The following is a 17,616-nucleotide window of genomic DNA, read 5'->3' as shown; positions in this document are numbered from 1 at the left end:
TGAAAACCCGAACTTTTGAGGATGTATGCTGCTTGGATCCTAAAGGTGAAACCCTGCAGTGTTTCAAATGTTTAGCAGAACTGAAAAAAGATATCCATACATTGGCTGCAGAGTTTCCTTAGGCGCTAACCAGCTAGCAAAGGGCTAATATGAAACAACAAGCCGTTCCAAGAACATGTGCCATTTAATCTGTAATGATTCCTCAGACGTCGAGCAGACTGAGTGGAAATGAGCCATCTCGTCCCACTCCAGGCCTCCACGCTGCTCCTGGCTCCTCTGTAGTGGTCTGCCAAGGGCGGCCCTGCCTTACAACTTATAAGGGCACGCTTATACAGTTTACTAAAACGGGATGTTCTGTATGTGGTACAGCAGCAGGCTAACAGCTGGAATGAAAAGGAAAAGAAAAAACATGCCTCGCCCTTTCCCTCAGTTCTCTGTTACCCCTGATTTAAACCTATGATGGCCAAAATGATCATTTTCCAAATGGGTGCAGGTGCAGCAGCAGAAAGAAGAAACAAGTAAAAACGGACTGTGTTCATTCACTGACAGGAGATGTGAAAAAAATCCTGAAAACTGTTAGGAGATTTTTGATAAATTAGGTAAAAAGTATTATGTGAAGGGGAAAATGAAGGCTGATTTTCTTTTCACTCTAATACTGAGTTAACAGTATCTGGTTTATTTAGCTTGCTCACAAGAGGTCAGCAATAAGATGATGTAAAATTAAAACACTTAAAACAAATATTAATTAAAATACACGAATAATGACAAAAAAAAACAGATGCTGTTACAGCAATAAAATGCTTAACGAAGAAAAATAAGTGACTTTCAGTGGGAGGTGAATGTTGGTTGTCCTTAGTCATGTGGATTCTCATCGTTGTGATTCACACTTTGGCTCCACAGTCCGCTGACTCTCTGCTTTCTCCTCTTTCTACCCTGACTAGACATAATTTCAGCTGTCATCAAAATTTCCATTCCACATAAATACAATAAATAACAAGAAAAATGACCCAGACTAGACACATGCCCAGTCTCTCATCCTCTACTCAGCTGCTAGTCTTTCCCCTCTTTTCCATTTTAGACTGTTCAGTCTTTGATCGACATCTTGACTGTGTTTGAGAGACTGGCAGGTGTAAGCCGAACCCCCTCTAATACTGACATAAGAATAAGGGATGCACTGGTAATGATGCCCCACAGTAATCACAGTACAAATTCTGATAGAGTTGGCTCTAAGTATTAAACCGTTGTGTTGCTTTTACTGAACATGAACCCTGCGTCATGAGTGTCACATCACTGGTCCAGAAGTATTCTGTTTTATCCTGATTTGTTTGTGTGTAACTCTCAGTTACTGTCTTTTATTGGCTGAATATCTGATAGCAGCACTGGTACTGATGCGTCCCAAGGAGGACGTTTACGTAATACACAAATCAAGGCTTACTTTTCTTTATCACCAATTAGGATTATTTCAGTGCTGAGCAGATTTTAGGTGGGAAGCTGAGCACAAGGCCTGACCTCCGTGTAAAGGAGAGCTTTATCGCTTGGCTTAGACTGGCTAAAATTCTGATGCCAGTCCTCATCTGCTGAATCCAATCAAACACCCTCTCCTGGTTAGTGCGAATGGGTTGAGTTTTAGACTGATCAGTTCTGTTTTTTATTGATATTAACATTATTATTATTCTTATTTATTGTTATTTCTCCCCCTACTCCACCATCTACCAACTGAACAGCTTCATGAAGTTTTGGAAGCCGTCCTCTCCGATGAAATCAAAGGACCCCTGGGACGAGCCCAGGTGGACAAGCAGGAGGACGAGCAGGACGAGGGCCAGAAGTGGAATCAGCAGGTTCCAGCCGGCTGCCAGGATGTTGTACCACTTGGCCTTGTCTGAACACTCCTGAGCCAGCTGCAGGTTGCCCTGAGTCTTCTGGTCCCTGGCCTACACAGACGCATACAAACACATTGTTACATGCAGCCACTGAAGTTAGTATAATCTGATACAGAAATGGAGAACCACTAGAATCACTATAATCGCTAGATAATCACTAGAATCACTTTCATAACGGCTTCACATAGATGCTTTGTCTCTACTGGATGGTCCAGATAAATATTTCTAAACTTAACTTATATACATAAAAAACAAAAATGCTTAGTTAGTATCTACTCCCAAGAATAATGTAAATAGCAAGAGCAGAAGGGCAAACAGGCATATTATAATGTTCAGGGTTTTTTGTTTTGTTTTGTTTTGGGTTTTTTTTGTCCCATAATTCATAGTTTTTCCAAATAGAGCGCAGATTCAAGGTTGTGCAAGGGCGTAGTGATATGAAATCCTTGAGCTGCTTCTAAGTGAGTATACGTTGGAACGGACAAGCCAGGCTTTCCCGAGCACTCTCTAATTTCCCATGAGTACTCGCTCATTAGGAAGATGCCAATTACGCCATTTTTAACTCAGACAAGCAGCCAGTCACTGTCTTTAATTTGAGTGCTAAGCCAGTGCTGGCCCTGTGATTCAGTGCTGCACCCTATGCAGACTTATAAAAAAATAAAGGGCACACACACCCTTTTGTGGTGGGTTTGTCAGAAACCTTTTGGTTCAGGTAGACTCGCAGTTGGTAAGTGATCCCATTTTTGTACATTTCAGATTCAGATTTAGATTCAGGTGGTTTTATTCATGTACTAAGAAAGAAAAATAAGTTACACATGAACAATCTACAACATGAAATTTTTCGGATCGTTGAGACAAGCTTTGTGTGTGTGTGTGTGTGTGTGTGTGTGTGTGTGTGTGTGTGTGTGTGTGTTTGTGTTTCCGCACAGCCCCATTCCTGTGGTAAAAAGAGCACACCAACTTTTTACTATGTGCACCATCTGACCAGAGAAAATATCAGGTTTTGCACTAATTGAAATTTATTGTTTTTTCCTCCCATTTTACAACAAAGGTTTTCCTCACACAGCATTTACAAAGCAAAACATTTCATACTTTTAATGTTGTTGTTTTTTTTCTTCTTTTTTTATCACTCTACCTGTTGTACAAGTCTCACACTGCTCCGTTACTTTGGAAAAGAAGTAATGACTAAGTCTTTCTTGTTGTTTTGGAAAGTATATTGCACTGCTGGCATTCATGTGTACACTTCCTGATGTAGCATAAGCCACAACCTGCCCACTGCCAGCTCGGCACACCTTTTGTCTATTTCTGCCAAAGTGGGATTACGAAAGACTTCATCATCAGACAAGTGTTCTTGTTGCAAGTTAAGTTGCACCTTATTCTTTTTCCTATTCTCTTTTCTCACCCAATGACTGTTAGAGTTAATAGAACAGCGTAAAACAAAACAATTTTAACATGACAGTGAGCAATGGTTCAACCTTTCTGTTGTCGGATTCAAAGAAACAAAGAATACTTCAGTCTCTGCTAAAGATAAAACAGTCAAGTAGCATCCAATCTTCTTCCTTTTGATACTTCAGTTAATTTCTTGGATGTTGCATGTTTCATGAAAATGATCCAAATACAAACTTCAAGAGTGGCACAAAAGAAAAAAAAAGTGCACAAGATCTCACCTTGATGGAGTAGATGAGAGCCATGAATCCCAGGCAGCAGAAATTAACATACAAGGTGTTGCACAGTGACCAGACTAGATAGTCCCGGGGAGCATTCTTGCCAGCGTTGCCCATGTTAATCACGGTGGATCCAGCCGGCTTACGGGCAGACTTACAGTTGGTGAGCGGGGTGCAATCTGAGGGGAAGTTGTACGAATGGTTGTCCATGGTTAGCGCTTACACAGGAGATACCCAAACTATAGCTAACCGTCAGGATGTCTGTGCATGGAGAGTAATGCCCCCCCACCTCCATGTGAGAGGCTTATAAGGGCCACCAAAGAGGGAGGTGGCGCTTGGGCAGGGTCCTTTAATATACTAAAGGTCTATCATTATGTGGTCAGGCCTAGGAGAGACTAAAATAGAGACACAGAGAGACAGAACACTGCATGAAAGAGAAGACAGAGAAAGAGACAGTAAATAGACACATGGAAGCAGCCCAAAGTCTCTTCCACCAAAGCGTCCATCACCTCAACTTTCGGAGAATCTAGTGGTGTGGGTCAGGTGGTTGAGTTGGGCGGCGGTAGCAGATGACACTGGAGACAGAGTTCTCCTCTTTGAAAGATTTTAAGCTGTTGAAGAGGAGTTCATCTGCACTGCTGTCTGCTGGAGGCCTTGAGGGCTGAGTCTGTGATGTGACCTTTAAAAAGGACAGAGTGGGCGCAACAAGGTCACAATTTACCACACATTTGTAAAATCTATGATGATTCTTTGAGTTTAGTTACAAGACCTAAAATAAAAGTTCTGGCCAGAAGTCATCCAGCCTGAACACGCTGTAATCGATTGACAACTTTTTGAACCTTCTCTGGTTCCAGCTTCTCAGATGTGAGGATTGATGATGATGCCTGATGATGGTTCAATAGTTCAGAGAATATCATTGGGTTTTGGACTACTGGTCAGACAAAACAAATCTTTTCAAGCGTCACACTGAGCTCTGAGACATGATAATAATGATCTTTTTTTTTGACATTTTATGAGCAAAATGATGTATGGTTTCATCAAAAAATCTTTCATGGTAATCTTAGTTTCAGAACATATCAGCATCTCTGTTGTTACAAATAATCAAAATGTTCACTATGGAAATGACAAATTTTAATTTAGAGGGCTGAGTGCAAGACAATAAGGTTACAAATGGCTTTATTTTTATAGAATTCTTTGTTTCCGCAGGAAAGGATTGGTTCAAGAACTTCAGATTCATTCAGTTAGTCACACTGGAGTTTCCAAGCACAACCACAGTGTGATGGTGGGGGCCACTGAGCATCCATCCCCAGTTTAGTGCCTTGTAAAAGTGGACAAAATGCATTACTCATATTCATACAGATTTCCACGTCAGAGCAGTGGGGAATGACCCTGGCAAGACATGGAAACAAACTTTTCTGGCTTCATACTTACAGCATTTTTGATGTTGACATGGAGACAACATTACTGCTGACATGAACATCCTGGATGTGAAGGCTGAGATTTCATGTAAGTGGGGAGTTTTCACAGCTCAGTTTTGGAATGTTTAGCATTACATCTGACATCACAGAATGGATCACATAGTAAAAGAAAAAGAAATAAACCCTTTAAATACAAAAAAGTGAATGATCTTCTTAAGTTTAAAATGAGTTCTGCTACAGTTTGAACCGTCTCAAACTGTAGCAGATATATTGAAATGTAGAACAACAATGGCCTCTGCTGGTCATTTAGAGAATTTAGAAAGTCTACAGTTTCCCCAGCATCCATAGAGATCTCAATTTGATCTTTGTAATTTCCCAATTATGGGACTAATAAAGGATTATTTTATCTTATCTTATTTTAACATGAACATATTAAATGCGCAGAGGCAGTGCAGACACAAACGACTGTAGATAATACAGAAATCTAATGACAAAGAATACAACTATTTGCAAAGTGTAGCATCTCAACAGAGTGTTAAGTGACATAAAACTTTCAAAGAAACACAGAGACTCTTAACATTGGACTTCTGTACTTAAAGGCGCTAAACCTAAGTTCCTCTGGGCAAAGGCATCATCCAAAAAAAATGAAAGGTAATGCAATTCAGCATGACACAAGTCTGGTCAGAAGTGTTCTTGGAATAACACTGTGGTGAAGTCAGTGACACCAGCTTTTTTCACCTTTTATACTCAGAAAGTCTGGTCTAGGAAGGGCAGGAAAACCAGGTTCCCCAGGACCTCCTCCGTTGCCTTTGGGAACAGAAGAACCTGAAAGGTGACTGTAGCCAATGAAGCCATTGGGCAGAGGAAAGGGACACTAGACACAACTTCATCCTCTGAATGCAGAGCTGAAATCTATATGAACTAATGATAATTAGTTAGATAATTAGAATACAACTCTAAATTGCTACGACTGCGAATTCAGATTTGTGGGTACGAGTCGAAAGGTGTTGAAAGACGTCACTGAGGTCAAAGCAATCGAACCGCGATTTTCCCAACTGCGCATGCTCCAAATCCAAAGATGGCTGACGAAAGCGAACCGGGCGACTCAGCATCACAGGTAAAGTCAATAACGTGTGTGTCAAGTATTTGTTTCATGAAATTGTACTGTTTTAAAATAATATACAGTTGTTGGACTTACAGACTTACTGCTTTAGCTTGTAAGGTAACGACATGCGGGCCGACCACGCTAAGTTAGTGATAGCATTACTAGCGTAAGAAGTTGGCTTGTGCTAATTGATTACCACTGACCGGCAAAATATGAAATAGTGAATTTGAGACCTCATGTTGATCAAAACACAACTTTTTTCGATTTAATTATGTCATGTAGCGTATAAATCTGTCCATCGCATGGCCTCCTCTCGGCCATGTAACATTTGTTTTTTTAAAGCAGCCGGAGAGAAATCAATCCATGGAGCGGTGGACAACATTATTTATCGTATCGGATGTTACAATGTATATATTTGTGTAGTCTTTGTCATAAACAAGAGATTATTGCCTGGTTTACTTCTGTGGAATTATAATTATGCTACAATTCTGAGCGCGCACGGGAAATTTTGAGCGCACAAAAATACATTTTGCAAGCACACAACTTGTATTTTGAGGAAAAATCAAAATCGTGCAAACGTGCCACAAAGGTCAACCAATCAGAGAATTTGGGTGGCGAAAACCTGTGATTGGCTGCTTCTGCTCCAATCACATAGCAACATCCACGTGGGACGTTTTGCCATGGAGCTCGAAACGTAACGTAGTGGGGTGGGGAGATCGCAATGCATTGTGGGTTTTCCAGGCAACCGAGAAGCTAGAGGCGCTACTCTTGTGTCCTGTTGTTTTAACAGATTAAAACTTGGCGCAAACGTGCTGTGTCGTTAACTGCCGCAATCGTTCACATGATCGCTTCGGTAAGAAAAAACGATGGGCTGAGATCGTTCATTTCTAAAGGGCGGGCGGGGAGGGCGTGTAAGCGACGAGCAGCTGACCGAGCAGCGTGGCATCCTCAATAAACGGTTACCGGGAGATTTGGTTCTGGCAGACCGTGGATTTTACATCGGTGTTGAAGTTGGACTAATGTGTGCCGAAGTGAAAACCCCAGGCTTCGCAAGAGGACGTTCTCAAATGGGCTCAAGATCTGTGGAGGAGACGCGGCTCACCTGAGGGTCCACGTGGAAATTGTTATGTTTGGTAACAAGTATCACATACTTCAGTGCACCATACCAATGAGACTGCTGGTTCCACTTGAGGGTGAGGAATTTTCCTTCATTGACAAGATTGTGACTGTGTGCTGTGCTTTAAGTAATATGTCTCCCAGTATTGTCATTAAACAACAAGGCCCTGCGGTACCAGATAGTGACTGAGAAACAGTGAATTGAGGGAAAAAATCAGACTGTACGCTTATTCATGTATTTTCAGTTTTTGTGGTTTTCTGAAAATAAAATGAATGGCTGTTAATCTTCCTCTGCTTATTTCTATTTATCCTTAACATGTCATTGATATGTCAGGCACAGGAAAATCTCCTCACCGGTTACTTGCTCATATGGCGACAAACACCGGGCCTGCACTTTATAAAGAGTCTGATGGTGATAATAAATATTGTAGTTCAGTGGCAATATATGAAACTATAATCCAACTACTTTAATTGAGCCATAAGAAGTCCTCTGTGAGATCATGCCATTTACTCAAACACTTCTTGTTTTAAAGTCTTTTCAGTTTATTACAAACGTTCTTGTGCAGTGCAGTGACACTGTTAAAGTTCCAGAAACAGTGCAAATAAGGTGCCAACAGCAAAGTAATGTGTACAAACAGATAAATAACACTGCAAATGAGGTAACAAATGAAAATACAATGTGCAAACCCAGATAAATATCACTGCACGTGCTCATAAGGATCGATTCCATTGATTTTACTAATTTTTTCGAGGAACCGAGCCTTTGGGACAGGGTCCAGCTTGCCTCGGTATGGTTCATTTTTCCATCCCCCCTCTCTCTCTCTCTCGTAGCACCGTATCTAACGCGAAGTGCTGTAAACAAAAAACTATTGCCCGCAAAAATGGCGACCGCGGCCCACAATGCGTTGCGAGATCACGTGCTGTTTCAAGTCCCAGAGTTTTACTAGATCGCAAGGTAACGAGTCTTGTTAAGCTAACAGCAAAAAGTCAGTCGCTAAAAATCCAGTCGATTCTGTTTGTCGAGGCATTTAACGCAGAAGTAGCTCCTCCAGAGCTCGACACGTCATCGTGCTACACCAGTAGAGTACTCGCTTTACGTCAACAGAATGGCAACATGGCTGCCTCCGTGGTGTTATTCAACGTTACGGATAAAGAGAAAAATACCCGGAAGTCCTCTGAAATGGGTCAAATGGATTCTCAACAGTGCTGTATACATAGCCGCGTCTTTTTTGCTGTTAGCTTAACAAGACTCGTTACTTTTAACGATGTAAAGATTGTTTAGCCCCCAGACTGTAGAGTGAAATTCAGTTTCTAAGACTTTTCCTGGTTCATCTTGTGGTCTTCTAAAACTCTAGGGAGTAACACTTCCCATGTGGATGCTGCGATGTGATTGGAGCAGAAGCAGCCAATCACAGGTTTTCGCCATTCAAGTTCTCTGATTGGTTGACCTTTGTGGCACATTTATAACGTGCAAGACTTGAGCAAGCGCGCCTAGCAGGCAGGCTGCTACGGGCGTGCAGCGGTAGGATACGCTGATCATTTGTCTTAGATTATTGTGTGTCAGGATGTAAATTATTGCAAAAGACAAATGTAACAAATTTAAGCTAACATATTAATTGAGAGTTTAGACATCTTCTGCGTTAGGTTGTTTTTTGTTGATGGGATATACAAGATGAGAATAATGTTATGCTATCTTTTTAGGTCTTTTCCAGGATTTTTTTCAGAAGGAGGCAAAAGGCGTTTTGCGCCACATAGGACAAAAGAATCTGGGAAGAGTTTTTTGGTGAGCTATTTCTCCTTGACAAACAATATAAGAAGACACCACCAGGAGGAGAGGAACTGCCATTCATGCTGACTGGCCTTGGAAAACGCTCACTAACCATATCTGAAAACATGACACATTCAGAGGTGTGCTAACATTCATTTACTGCCTTGTGTGAAGTCATGTTTGAAGAGAAAAACACTCATTTTAGAATTCATCTTCATGCATGATTTAATTAATCACAGTAGTTCATAAACATAAGTCTTTGCTATAAAGCTTTAACCATACTTTTGTCTCTTTAAGTTTTCAGATTTGCTTGTGAGTGCATATCCGAGGCTGAGAAATATCTATGGTGGCTGGATGCTGCACAAGTCCACGGGTATGTAGACGGATGTGGATTAATATTACTTCAAAATACTCTCTGTAAGAGCAGTTTGTATATTCAGATTTGTTTCGTATCTATAATTTTTCAATTTTAGGTGGGAGGGGGCGGCGGAGCTTGGTTGTTATCTCTCCAGGTCTACATGGATACACTGGCCAGCAGCTAAAAGCAGTGAGCGGGAATGGAAAATACACATTGTACAGTTCTCCTTTACTCAAAGAACTTGCTCAAAGCCAAGTGTACAACCTGCAAGAAAATGGTTCCACTTCCAGTACACATCAGGGAATGCAAGACAGAACTTGTAGATTTGTGCTATTACACTGAAGAGGTATGTCAAAACTTAATTTTTTAGCCATTATTTCACAGCTGTTTATATTGAAAAATTAGATGCTTTGAACACCTATGTATTATTTTTGTTTTTCACCCCCAGGAAAACTGCAACACAGGACATGAAGATGAATTCCCAGATTCCATTTGCAACCAGTGAGACCAGATGAAATTGTTTGTGCCTTTCTGGTAAGTTAAGATCTGTGGAATAATGTAAGGTTTTATTCACCTGCCTCGTGAATTCTGTTTTAAGACAGCAGAGTGTCCTGTGTGCAACAATGCATTTCAGGTTGACTTCATTGAAGTCCATGCAGCCACATACGGATTACGGTAATATAAATGATGTCAGTGTCACTTTTTAAATGTATTCCTATGTTCATTTGACAAATTACATATAAGGAGAATGCAATGCATTGCCTTGCAAAATGTTATATGTATGCAAGTGGTTATGACAAGCTGTTTTCTTTATGTGTGTAGACCTTCAGATAATGACGGCCATGAGTCAAGTGGATCAATACCAGTCAGTCAAATCCAGACCTTTCAATGGTAATATTGTACATTAGGTAATCATGGTGGTAAATTATGTTATCTGGATAATATACACTATAAAGCGATATTTAAGTATCGTCTTTTTTTTTTGTTAAAAAGCTTCATCATGTATTAGAGTGTGATGAAATGTGGTAATCCAAAAAGGTGGTATGTCTGTGACAAATTTTGCTTTTATTGTTTGCGTGAGGTCTGTTCTCACTCCTTAGAATTTCTCCAGTATTGGAGGTTTGGCAATTGCTGTACCATGACACACCCTAACAACCACCTGGAATCATTGTAGTAAACAGCTATGAAATTATACAGACAGTATAACCTTGTCTAATTTTGTTTTTTATTCAAATGCTTGATGTTGGACAAGAAATGAATTAAATGAAGTAAATAAAGCATTCAGAAAATACATATTGGTGTTGTTTTGTTCTGTTTATGTTCAATTTTTTTATCTTTTGTTTTTAATTCCAGTTCTGAAGAAATCTTGGATTGGATCGCTTGTCAAGTTAACGAAGCAAAAACATTTTCCATCTGTGTGTCTGACCTCTTCAGCCGAGGCATGCAACAGTGGCAACGGCAGAAGAAGACATCGCCCGAATGTAGACTTAAGGTCACATTCTTAGGCGAGGCAGGCATCGATACTGGTGCCCTTAGCAGTGAATACCTCACAGGTGCAAATGTTTGTCTTTAGTTAATTTCACAATAAGAGAACAATTGTGTACATCAAATCTTTACCAAGGCCAGGTGCAGGATAAAAGATAATTGAGAACAAGAGGAAAAGACACACTGGGTATATATTTTTATTGGACTGATGGGTGTATAATTCCTCTCCTTCCTGTTTGTCCATATTTATCAAATCAGACTAACTTGACACATTGTCAACAGGGGGCTTCTGGTGGTATAGTGGGCTCAAATGCTAATTGGGAAAAAAAACAGAGACAGAAGAGACCTTTTGAATTTCCTGCAATACTACGTAAACCCGTCTTTTATCATTGCAAATATATTCGGGCAGTTTATACACTGTTGTGTTGTTTTGCTTAGGAGTGTAGGAGAGATCATGGCAGCTAGCCTGGCACAAGGCGGACCTCGCCCCAACTTCATGCGCGAGTGGTGCTTCAGATATCTCTGCTCCAATGACTCTGACAGCATACAAGTGTCTACCAGAGATGTAACAGATTTCGAGCTGTCACAGCTTACTGAGAGGGTAAACTTTTATTAAAGTCAGTAATTGCATTAACCTCATTATGATGTGGCTTGCACAATTACTTTTGGGGTTTGTTGTCTGTAGAGAACTGTGATACAGTGCAACTTAATTTCACCCGACACCTACTCTGTTCTCAGATAAACAGCGTCGGTAATGACAACATCAGTGACCTGGTTGATGATATTGTGACCTGTGGATACACCAGAATTGTGTTTATGGGAAAAAAAAGAGGTATGTTGGTTTTCATTAAGACAAGGGTGTAATGTACAAGAATTTGTGACGTGAATTAGACTACTTGTTTGGCCATGTCTAAAGCATAAATTATGAGTAACATGACATTGGTTTCATGCAAAGCTGTGCTTTTAAGCTTCTTTACATGTCACCAAATAATAATAATTTTTAAGTAGTTCTGTTAAGTTGTTTTTTCCTGTACATTTAATATGTTTGCTACTAAAGTATAGTCTTCTGGTGAAACATTTTGTCCATTAGATCTGTTGTACTTCACTCCACCATGAGAGTCATCCTGATGCTCGAAAAGCTCAGAAAAGTCCTGCAACTGTATGACCTACCCAAACTCATGAAGACCCATCAAGACTTCTGCCTACCACTGTTTGTTCCAGGGGAAGATGATGAGGTATATTATTAGTTTTAGACTGCCTTTACTTAAGCATGAATGTCTTTTGCAAGAACTCCTTCTTCTTAAAGGCAGATGCAGACTTCGTCCTGGAGAGGAGCCACCCTGCCTTCAGTGAGATTGGTTCTGCCAAGCACCAAAAGGAAGTAAACATCATGAACTTTCTCCAGGACTACCTTCAGGAAATTGAGGATTCTGGTATGTTTTAGCCAAGGTAGGGTAATTAAGAGGTTATTTTTTTCTGCTACCCTGCAGTTCATTGTACACAGTGCAGTGTAAATGGTTAATTGATTCAAACTAGATTCTAACCCATGAAACCTAAGCGTTTTTGGAAACTTGATGTCACTATTTAAAATGAATATAATTGATGACATATAATATTGTGATGTCTAGAATAACACAGCATCATGAAAGTAGACTTAGCCTTACAGATGGATGACTTGCATAGTTATATTGACAATGACTGGAGGTGTCAACATAATGTGACAACATAATGCCTGTGATCCAGTCACAAGTCGATGAAGATTCTCAGTCATCCAGGTCATTTTCATTCAGAAGGGTTGAAGCACGGTGTCTGGTGACTTGTAGAGTTTTCTTGAAGACGTTTCTCTGCTCCTCCAAGCAGCTTCACCAGTTCTAAAATAGTTTGCTGAGGAAACAGGTTTATATGTGGTAGAGGACCTTTGTGGGTGAGTCTGTGTGAAACTCACAAAGTATCTAAGTGTCTTTGATATTTATCTGTGTATGTCTGGCTGTCAGTGCCAAGTGTGTCTAACGACTATGAGCCTGCAGAGGGCGCTGTGCTGGGACAGGGTAACGACCCTGTTGTTCTTGCTGGAATCATGGGGTTTGGAATGAAACTTCCTGGGAATGGAAGGCAGCACTGGGTTGTAAGTGGAAGAAAGATGATGTCTGAGTCCACCACCTCTGTTAAAGGAGGGTTTTCCAACTTAGCATAGATGCTTCCTTGACTCCTCTTTCATACCACCTGTCCTCTCTGTCTAAAATGTGAACGTTGTTGTCCTCAAAGAGTGTCCCTTTTCTTTGAGGTGTAGGTGAACTGCTGAGTCTTGTGCTGTGCCATTCTTCTGTGAAGTGGTTGTTTGGTTTCCCCTGTGTACAGATCAGAACATTCTTCATGGCACTGGGCACCATATATGATGTTGTTTTGCTTGTCCCTGGGAATTTTGTCCTTAGGGTGGACCAGTTTCTGTCTAAGTGTGGTCATGGTTATTAAAGATTTTGCGTAGTTTCTCTGATACTCCTGACACATAGGGAATAACAATGTCCTTCTTCTTCCTGTTATTGTCCTTCTTGTTGTCGGTGGGTCTCTATGTAGTTTTTGCTTTATCAAATGTTCTTATACTCAAAAGGGTCAATATGATTTGTGTATATTGTGTTTATGTAAGGGAATTTATCAACTTGAAAACTAAACTGTATTATTTTCAATTCAGACTAACATTGTGTTAATCTCTTCACTAAGAACAAAAGGTCCCCAGCAACAACAGTGTTACCCCAGAAGGCCTGACTGTGGGACGCATCATGCAGTGGAAGACACAAGCCTGTTCTGCCAAGCGAAATGAAGGACTTTGTCACATATATGAAATTCCACCATGATTGTGACACACAACACACCGTTTGTTTTCCAGCTGTAAGTGCTTGCAGTCGTACAGTCACGTTCCCCTCAGCTCACCTGAAAACACTGAAGTCTAAAGGAAAACAACAAAGTCACTGCGACATGTGTAATCATGTTTTATTCTTTTGTAATTTTTATGTGACAACTTCCTGTTTCAGTCAACTTTTTTTTGTACTCAGAAAACCATTGTTTTTCTGTTAATGATGGTTTACTCCAAAATTAGTTAGTTTATTAGTTAGTAGTTACTCTTCAGGGTACCCACAGTAATTTTTGGTTTTCACAAATTTAATTCTGATGATTGTAATGGAAATTTCATGGGAAAGTTCAAAATGTTTTTCAATAAAAATGTTTGGGACTCCTGTCTCATGTTAAAGTCTTGTTACATCTCAGGCATTTCTTGTGCTGCACTTAGACTTTCAATACACTGAACCATTGTTATGTAAATGTCTCTGCCAAATGATTCTGATGATGCCAATGGATTTATCATGGACTGTACAGTTTCCACAATGTACGGATTCAAGGGGGCACTCAGTTTCCTGGACTTGAACTTCATATGGTTCCTCATGCACAGCATCAGACATCTCCCAGTCAGTTCCAAATAGCTCCATGCTCTGGGAAAAAAAAAATTCTTTTTAATATTATTTTGTATAAAACAGTATTTGTTAGCCTGTCTAAGTCATATTTTAAGGTTTTTAGCACTATGGTGCACAGTGATTCAGCAGTGTTAGGGGAGTAGAACGAGGTACATATCACAATTTAGCCAAAATATGACTTAGGCAATTAAGCTATGAGGCTAATGATTTAAAAATATTTTAACAACAAAGAGTTTCAACAAACCTGCAAATCTTTGTTTGGGTCACAAGGGTTCTTCATGTGACCCAAAACCCAGAGCTGGTTTGGGGAGAGTCCACCTTCAGTCCGTAAATGATGGTTGTCCCAGCCTTCTGTGAAGGTGTGAAGGGCGTCTGCCAGACACGGCAGGAAAACATAGTGGGCACAAAACAGATGAACAGCATCTGCCAGATGCAACAGGCCATCTTCCTCCAGACTGTGAAGAGCTTCACAGTAAAGGTGTGTCACGCTGGTCCAGACATCTCGCCACAGGCGCTCGATTCTAGATCAGAAACAGAACTTGATCAGCTGAAAAACAATAAAAATTGACTGACTGAAAATACTTTACAACAATAATTTCCCAGTTTACATTTTACTACTGACATACAGTAAATTATGTGAATTATTATTGTAACCTCTGATTATGTACACTCCGCCCAGCTATGAAGCTCCCTCTTCCAGTGCCTTTAACAGTGAACATGGTTTCAGCAATCGAGACATTTTCAACACCCTCATCACCGCTGACCCTTGAAATTACATGGGAGAAATGTTCTGCCATATTCATCACAACAAAATATTCAATCGAACATTAATGAAATGAGTAATCAGGGCATGGAAAACCATAGCCCAAGTTTATATCATTGTTTACCTGGAAGGCCAGCCATACTTTTCCCACTGCCTTCAGAAAAAATGAATGAGCAATGTTTGAACGGCTAATTGTTGCTGGTTCCAGATAGAAAATCTGTATAGAAAGACAAACGGTGTTTGATTCTGCAGAGGCAAAATATCAAGGCCTAAAACTGCATATATAATCATCATTGATCTCAAATTTTCAGGAGTCATAGAAACAGCGGTAAATCTGCACTACGTCCCTTGTTTCTGAGTAAGCATATGTATTCTCTGGATACAGGGTATCTACAGTCATGGAAATTGATCAGAATTAACAAAATGTTTTGTAAAGTTCTGAATATACAGTGCGCATGCGTCGATACGTGTGCAGCCTGTTACAGACGCTCCCGACCTTCTTCAGTGTTTTCTACTGTTTTTATTATACTACGCGACTTTTTTTACTTTCTGTTATCTTTCTACCCACCACACACCAGGAAAGTTGTGGGTCCTTTCGGTGTTCTTGGTCATCGCTGAACTACAGCGGCGATGCAACTCCTCGCTGCCCGCATTGTTTACACTCGGGATCAGCTGATGGACCTGAAGCCGGCCACCGCTCCAGGGAAAACACCGAGAGTAGTCCCTGCTGAATGCTGGATCAAGACTCACAGAGGACGCAGGGGAAATAAAAAGCTACGGAGGAGGAGGGAGGCTTTAGTTTGAGCCGTGTCTCCCTTCTATCGTCATGGGAAATGTGAGGTCACTCGGGAATAAGTTGGACGGCACTGTCGCAGAGTCAGGGGGGATACCGGGAGTGCAGTTTGATGTGCTTTACTGAGGCTGCACCGGGATATTCCCGACGACAATACGACGGTAACGGGCTTCCATACGGCCCGTGCGGACAGAGACTGCGCTGCTAGCGGTAAGCACAAAGTTAATAACCGGTGGTGTAATCCAGCTCACATCACAATGAAGGAGCGCATCTGCAGCCCGGATGTGGAACTGTGTGCCGTCGGACTACGTCCATATTACTTGTCCAGGGAGTTTCCACATGTTGTCATGTTTTTTAAAAAGAATTTCCCTTCCGGGATAAATAAAGGAATTCTGATTCTGATGCAACGTTTTAAAATGTTTATTCCCTGCGCCTCCTGTACCTCCTCCTTCGCCTCCTGCCTGAAGCCTTAACGTTTATCTCTGGACTCTTCACTGTCTGCTTTCTTCCAGTATGTGGACTGTCCCACCAGAGGAAACAGGACTATTGACACGCTGTATGCAAATGTAAGGGATGCGTACGCTGCCATTCCTCTACCACCACTGGGGAAATCAACAACCTCATCCTGCTCTGGCATCACTCGCTCTTTCAGGAAGTGGTCTAATGAGGCAGGGGAGGCACTGAGGGACTGTTTTCAGTCTACTGACTGGAAAGTACTGCAGAACTCACATGGGGAGGACACTGAGGGTGTCATCAGCTGCATAGCTGACTACATGAACTTTTGCATGGATGTTGTGGCCCCTACCAGAACTGTACGCTGCTTCTCCAACAACAAACCTTGGGTTACCAGCAACATCAAGGACCTCCTCAACCAAAAGAAGAGAGCCTTCAAGGATGGTGATCAGGTGGAGCTGAGTCACATACAAAGGCTCCTCAAAGTCCAGCCGAAAGAGGCTAAGGACACCTACAGAAGGAAAGTGGAGCAGAAACTGCAGCTGAACAGCACCAGAGAGGTGTGGGATGGCATGAAGACCATCACTGGATACAGCTCCAAGAGAGGGAGCCAATGTGGGCTAACCAGTTAAACAACTTCTTCAACGGGTTTGACTGCCCTGCCCCCCTCTGCTGCAACCTGTCCAGGTGCCACCCATCCACCTCCACTGACCAACACTGACACCATTCCCCTTTCCTACACTCTGTTATTTCTGTAAACAGAAGTTAAGTATAACACACTGTGGCCAGGGACGCCGGTCTGATCAGAGGAGCACAGAGGAGAATTCAGTTAAATTAACTATTTCATATTTTGCAGGTCTTTGCTAATTAATTAGCACAAGCTAACTTCTTACGCTAGTAATGCTATCACTAACTTAGCGTGGTCGGCCCGCATGTCGTTACCTTACAAGCTAAAGCAGTAAGTCTGTAAGTCCAACAACTGTATATTATTTTAAAACAGTACAATTTCATGAAACAAATACTTGATACACACGTTATTGACTTTACCTGTGATGCTGAGTCGCCCGGTTCGCTGTCGTCAGCCATCTTTGAATTTGGAACATGCGCAGTTGGGAAAATCGCGGTTCGATTACTTTCCCCTGTGACCTGCCTGTGACCTCAGTGACGTCATTTCAACGCCTTTTCGACTCGTACCCACAAATCTGAATTCGTAGTCTTACAGTTAAGAGTTGTATTCACAAGACTTTGCACTCACAGGTTTTATGTTTGTACTCACATAAAAACAATCCTAACCCGAACAATTTCTCAGACACACGCATGTGACAGCATTATCAATACAAATGGTTAGAATC

At 41.2% G+C, this 17,616-nt stretch overlaps 2 protein-coding genes and 1 long non-coding RNA gene across 13 annotated transcripts; 1 reads left to right on the top strand and 2 right to left on the bottom strand.

Moving 5' to 3' along the window:
* Positions 1 to 636: 636 nt before the first annotated feature.
* LOC124061421 (interferon-induced transmembrane protein 5-like) lies at positions 637 to 3,958 on the bottom strand. The gene is made up of 2 exons (XM_046393200.1): positions 3,545 to 3,958; positions 637 to 1,931 (listed from the first exon to the last, which is right to left on the bottom strand). Exons 1-2 carry the CDS (start codon positions 3,749 to 3,751, stop codon positions 1,710 to 1,712), a joined length of 429 nt encoding a protein of 142 aa, XP_046249156.1. The 5' UTR covers positions 3,752 to 3,958; the 3' UTR covers positions 637 to 1,709.
* Positions 3,959 to 5,988: 2,030 nt separating this feature from the next.
* LOC124061418 lies at positions 5,989 to 10,362 on the top strand. Its single transcript, XR_006843752.1, has 7 exons — positions 5,989 to 6,076; positions 8,882 to 9,088; positions 9,246 to 9,321; positions 9,422 to 9,652; positions 9,755 to 9,840; positions 9,941 to 9,981; positions 10,129 to 10,362. It is a non-coding gene; the product is annotated as an uncharacterized LOC124061418 (long non-coding RNA).
* Positions 10,363 to 12,239: 1,877 nt separating this feature from the next.
* On the bottom strand, positions 12,240 to 17,611 carry LOC124061413. 11 transcript variants are annotated; one of them, XR_006843744.1, is made up of 5 exons: positions 16,649 to 17,610; positions 15,143 to 15,235; positions 14,910 to 15,020; positions 14,500 to 14,776; positions 13,904 to 14,273 (listed from the first exon to the last, which is right to left on the bottom strand). XR_006843744.1 is itself a non-coding variant. In XM_046393194.1 (4 exons), the coding sequence occupies exons 1-4, from the start codon at positions 17,365 to 17,367 to the stop codon at positions 14,026 to 14,028; spliced, it is 534 nt and encodes a 177-aa protein (XP_046249150.1). In that variant the 5' UTR covers positions 17,368 to 17,608; the 3' UTR covers positions 13,904 to 14,025. The 11 variants fall into 11 exon arrangements, 2 of the variants coding, with proteins under 2 accessions (XP_046249150.1, XP_046249149.1); XR_006843745.1 differs by adding an exon at positions 12,240 to 13,139 and having other exon boundaries at positions 13,662 to 14,273; positions 14,500 to 15,235; positions 16,649 to 17,611; XR_006843747.1 differs by having other exon boundaries at positions 14,500 to 15,235; positions 16,649 to 16,775; positions 17,312 to 17,611.
* Between the last annotated feature and the right edge of the window lie 5 nt (positions 17,612 to 17,616).

This window comes from Scatophagus argus, chromosome 7 (assembly GCF_020382885.2).
Source record: "Scatophagus argus isolate fScaArg1 chromosome 7, fScaArg1.pri, whole genome shotgun sequence".
Classification (NCBI taxonomy): domain Eukaryota; kingdom Metazoa; phylum Chordata; class Actinopteri; family Scatophagidae; genus Scatophagus; species Scatophagus argus.
Note: the sequence above shows the minus strand (reverse complement) of the source record. Positions and strands in the feature narration are given on the sequence as shown.

Coding starts and splice junctions, on each gene's coding strand:
- LOC124061413 (XM_046393193.1), bottom strand. CDS start 15,058: ATGAATATGGCAGAACATTTCTCCCATGTAATTTCAAGGGTCAGCGGT. Junction 14,777..14,909: donor CGGAGTGTACATAATCAGAG/GTTACAATAATA, acceptor TTTCTGATCTAG/AATCGAGCGCCTGTGGCGAG. Junction 14,274..14,499: donor ACCCAAACAAAGATTTGCAG/GTTTGTTGAAAC, acceptor TTTTTTTCCCAG/AGCATGGAGCTATTTGGAAC.
- LOC124061421 (XM_046393200.1), bottom strand. CDS start 3,751: ATGGACAACCATTCGTACAACTTCCCCTCAGATTGCACCCCGCTCACC. Junction 1,932..3,544: donor CTCTCATCTACTCCATCAAG/GTGAGATCTTGT, acceptor GCGTCTGTGTAG/GCCAGGGACCAGAAGACTCA.